Raw genomic sequence first — 4,872 nt, forward strand, 5'->3', positions numbered from 1 at the left:
AGAGGATTTTACATTTCCTTCCAGCTGTACCATTTCACGATCTTAACCCGTGTTTTAAAAATTTTGTAAAAATGTGAAAAAGTTTGCTTTGCATTGAGGTACTATGCTTTATCGAGTCAAGCATATGGTATTTGTAGACATGCTAAATTCTAATTATTTTGCAATGTATTAATTTTTTTAGTTGGATATCCCTGTCATGGCCAAAGGTCCTGTAGAGATTTGGCTTATGGAGCTGTTAAAAATGCAGATGTCATCATTACACAATATCATTAGATCCGCATTCTATCAAATCAGTGATACAGGATTTCAACTCTTACCATTCCTAAATCACTTTCCAGCACAGGTGAGATACTCAATGTTTCAGCCATCATAAAAAGAGGTGGAAGAAAGGGGAGGCAGTCTGCCTGATGGTGTTGTAGCTGTGAATTAGCCTCATTTAGACTCAATTCCCAGACACTTGCTGGTCTACATTACTATACCAATACACCCCTGCCCCAGAATGAGGGGAGCAGCTTTCATTCCAAGTACTCCCCTTGCTGTACTGCTCCCTCTTTTTTTTTTTTGTTTTTGGTTAAGAGCTGTTGAGTCGATTCCAACTCATAGCAACACTATGTAGAGTTTCTGAGAAGCAGCTGGTGAGTTTGAACCGTCGACCCTGCAGTAAGTGCATTATCCTGCATCGCCACACCAAGACTCCCCCACTACACATCCTGAATTACTGTACCCACAATGGACAGCTGAAATGATATCCAATTCCTTAAACTACGCAAGTCAACCTTTATTGGAAAGATTCTAATCTTATGAGTTTTGTCGTATAATATCCTTGACAAATTTTATTTCAATTTTCCTCATTAGCATTCTTTATCTGTACTAAGATTTTATTAAATGTTCTACTTGATAAGTTGAGAGAATAGCTCTTCAAAGTAAATCAACATGTTTTTCCTTTCCCAGAGAACCTCGCTAAAGGAGAGGCTCCATCTAATTTAGACTAAGGATTTAACATTAGTTGAAGATTTGGGAAGGATCCCTGGTGATGCTGTGGGTTAAGCTTTGGGCTGTTAACTGCAAGGTCACCGGTTCAAAACCACCATCTCCTCCATGGGAGAGTGTGCTCCTGTAATGATTTATAGTCTTGGAAACCTTGAGGAGCAGTTCCACTCTGTCCTATAAAGTCGCTTTGAGTTGGAATTGACTGAAAGGCAGTGGGTGGGTGGTGGGCGAAGATTTGAGAGCATCAAGTTTAGATCAGAGGTGATGTTCAACAGGACATAACAGGAAAGTTGGCTAGCTTTCTGTATTTTCTTTAGTTTATATGTATATGTATTCAACTTCCTGCCAAAGTGGGATTCCCTTGTTGGTCTAAATGGTTCTGGGTCTGTTGTGGGGCCCTTGGGGGTTGGTGAACAATCCCTTCCCCTCTGCTCCCAGGACAACTGTTTCAACAAGAGGGTGAGGTATGTTGTGACTACTTTCATGACCTTTTCTGGAGCAGAAATTGTAGGACAAAGGTGACATTTACTCACAATTTCTTGGCGCCTTCATCAGGATATAAAAACATAAGCTTCTCCTCTTTTCCCTGCTGTAAGTCTTTGTTTCTCCTCCAGTTCAGTTTGACAGAAATGCAGATATAGATAAAGATGTGGCTACAATGAGTGTGAGAGATCAAGAAAGGGATAGGTAGAGTATTGTTTTTTAGAAGTTGCAAAGAGACCTTTGGAAAACCCTGATTAGGAAGAATGCACAGTAGAATGTTGTTGTTTTGTGGAATTGAATCTGACTCATAGCGACCCTGTATAGGGATTAGCATAGTGGTTACGAATTGGGCTGCGAACCTTAAGGTCAGCGGTTCAAAACTACCAGCAGCTCCGCGGGAGAAAGATGAGGCTTTCTACTCCCGTAAAGATTTACACCCTTGGAAACCCTGTACAGGGTCGCTATGAGTCAGAACCGACTCGACAGCACTTAACAAACAAAACAAACCATAGGGATTCCAAGGAGTGTCTGATGAGTTTGAACCGTTGACTTTATGGTTAAAACCGATCTTGTGGTCCAGGGCTTTATCCTACAACACCACCCCAGGACTTCTACACTGTGGAATGTTGCTGTTGTTGTTAAGTGCCGTGGATTCGGTTCCAACTCATAGTGACCCTGTATAAAGTTTCCAAGGAGTTGCTGGTGAGTTTGAACCACCGACCTTGCAGTTCAAACTGACCTTCCGGTCCAGTGCATTATCCTACAGTGCTACACCAGAACTCCTACACAGTAGAAGACACTCTTACTTTCATTTGTTTTCAGTGAGACAGAACAAATAACTGCATAGAGATATCTAATGGTCTCAGGCCTGCTACAGAAAACTCTTCTAAGCATTATTCCTAATTAATATATAGTTCAATAAAGAGTGGGAATTGTTTTAGTTATTATGTATTTATCAACATTGAAATAATTAAATGTTAATGGTGAAGAACTTTAAATGTTCTTCCTCTCTTTGCGAATGCGGAAACTTAGGTCTCCTTTTTCAGTTTTAAATTGGTGAAGTCCTGTTTGCCTTTATGTGGATAATTGACCACCAGGTGGAATTTAAACATTTGACAAATTTATTTGTCTTCTGTACTTGTAGGTTGGGCTCCTGGGAATCCAGTTGTTATGGACTCATGATTCAGAAGAGGCTTTAAATAATGCAAAAGATGACAGGAAAATCATGCAAGTGACCAATCAGAAATTTTTGGACATTCTAAATACTCTTATCAGTCAGACAACACATGACCTAACCAAGTTTGACAGAGTGAAATTTGAAACTCTGATTACCATCCATGTGCATCAGAGGGATATTTTTGATGACTTGGTAAAGTCTCTTTTTTCTCAATTTTAAAGTAATCTAGCACTGAGTACTATTAACATTCTCTTCTAAATAGCCCAGGTGTGACAATGGCTATGAGTGCTGTTTTAAACCCACCCACCACTCACTCCATGGGAGAAAGACGTGTCAGTTCATTTCCATAAAGCCTGCAGCCTTGGAAACGCTATGGGTCAGCTTGACTCTGTTCTACAGGATCACTATGAGTGGAACTTGACTTGATGGCTATGGTTTTTCATATTGTCTCATACAAACTTTTCATCTACTTGGTCCTCTCTCATAGTTGTCACCATCTGTACGATGCTTGGAGTGCCTGGGTAGTGCAAATGGTTAAAAGTTGAATTATTTACTAACCGAAAGATTGGGCTGTTCAAATCCACCCAGAGGCACTCAGAAGTAAGGCCTGGTGATCTGTTCCTGAAAGATCACAGCCTTGACAATCTCATGAAGCTTATTCTACTCCGCACACATGGAATCACCATGAGTATGATTGACTTAACAACAATGAACTACAACATAAGTATACTATGTCTACAAGTATCTGTATTTGATGGTTTTAATAGCATGTCTATATTCACCTAGAACAGAAATAGTATGATGTGAACCAACTAATTGTTCCATTAACCTAATAAGTAGGTGATATCATTTAGATGGGATCAGTCATGAACTATGATGGGCTGATTGGGAAGGAAGAAGTCCAGACTAATTAGAATCAAGCTTGAGAGCATCAATGTGGCTGTTTGTCTTAATTTATAGCATCCAGTAAAACAACATGGGCATGATTTTGGCAAGGTTCTGTAAGGGTGTAAGGGAAAAGGGATGGTATTGGAATTTCCTTTGGTAATACAACTCTAACCAGTGGTTTTGAGCAAGGCCATGATTTCCTAAAGCAGTGGTTCTCTATTGTGGGTTGAGAACCCTAAGTGGCTTTGATAAACTTAAAGTGTTGTTGTTGTTAAGTGCCAAAGAGTTGGTTCTGTTCTATGGTGACTCAGTATAGAGTTCTTGAGGAGCGACTGGTGAGCTTGAACCCCACCAGCCTTGTGGTTCAAATGATTTTGCTGTCCAGTGCCACCCCAGAACTCCTAAAACTTAATTACAGATGCTTTATTCTACTTGATTAATCACATAGGCATTTCTTTCCTTCATCAGACACAGAATTTATGTAACTCTGGGCCTTTTTTAGAGAATATGATCACAGACTACATGTTTCAAGTACACATTAAAAGTTCTGACTAGATAAGTTAGATTTATTGGAGACTGTTTGAAGGATAAGCAGTCTATTACCCTGGAATCTAGATCATCACATCTCAAAGTATTGTCCACCGATGTCATTCATTAGAATCACCTGGGAGCTTGTTACAGAAGCAGAATATCCAGGTCCCCCCAGCACTACTGAGAGAATTTGCATTTGAGTAAAACCTCCCAAATGATTCATTTGCTATTAAAGCTTGAGAAACATTGCTATATGATTCATTTTTGGATCAAGCCAATCATCAGAAAACTGCACAATTAGACCATATTGCTTTGACCCTCTACAGACTTGCTTTCACTGAGTTGCAATTACCATTATACTTTTGTCTTTCATTGAAATCTACATCAACAAACACATATATGAGCGTGAGTCAAAAATTATTTGCACTCTGGCTGTAGAATTTATTTTAATCAACTTTTAGAAAAGACAAATACACCATCTTTCAACATAATCTTCTTGGTTTTCAATACACTTTATCTATCTATCAACAAGCCTTCATATTCCCTTATTTTAAAATGTTGTAGGCTGAGCTGCAAGCCATGAATGCGCCTCTGTCTTCACTTCTTTACCAGAGGTGAATCTTCTCCTCAAAAGGCTGGTTTCGGGGGATCAAACAGTTGAAAATCCAATGGAGCGAGATCAGGACTATAGGGAGGATGCTTTAACATTTCAAAACAATGTTGATTGTTGAAGCTTTTCCTGATAGTGTTTCAATACTAGCCTTTGAAAATTCCCAGCTGATAATTGACTTTTTTTTTTTTTT

At 39.2% G+C, this 4,872-nt stretch overlaps 1 protein-coding gene across 2 annotated transcripts in view; it reads left to right on the forward strand.

Annotated features, from left to right (window-relative positions):
* The window catches only part of DNAH8 (dynein, axonemal, heavy chain 8), a 391,134-nt gene that overhangs the window by 158,176 nt on the left and 228,086 nt on the right, over positions 1-4,872 (forward strand). For both annotated transcript variants that reach the window (XM_006860428.1, XM_006860427.1), the window contains 2 exons: positions 182-343; positions 2,618-2,842. In XM_006860428.1, coding sequence (XP_006860490.1) covers positions 182-343; positions 2,618-2,842 — 387 coding nt within the window. The remainder of the gene's footprint in view (positions 1-181; positions 344-2,617; positions 2,843-4,872) is intronic.

This window comes from Chrysochloris asiatica, unplaced genomic scaffold (genome assembly GCF_000296735.1).
Source record: "Chrysochloris asiatica unplaced genomic scaffold, ChrAsi1.0 scaffold00038, whole genome shotgun sequence".
NCBI classification, from domain to species: domain Eukaryota; kingdom Metazoa; phylum Chordata; class Mammalia; order Afrosoricida; family Chrysochloridae; genus Chrysochloris; species Chrysochloris asiatica.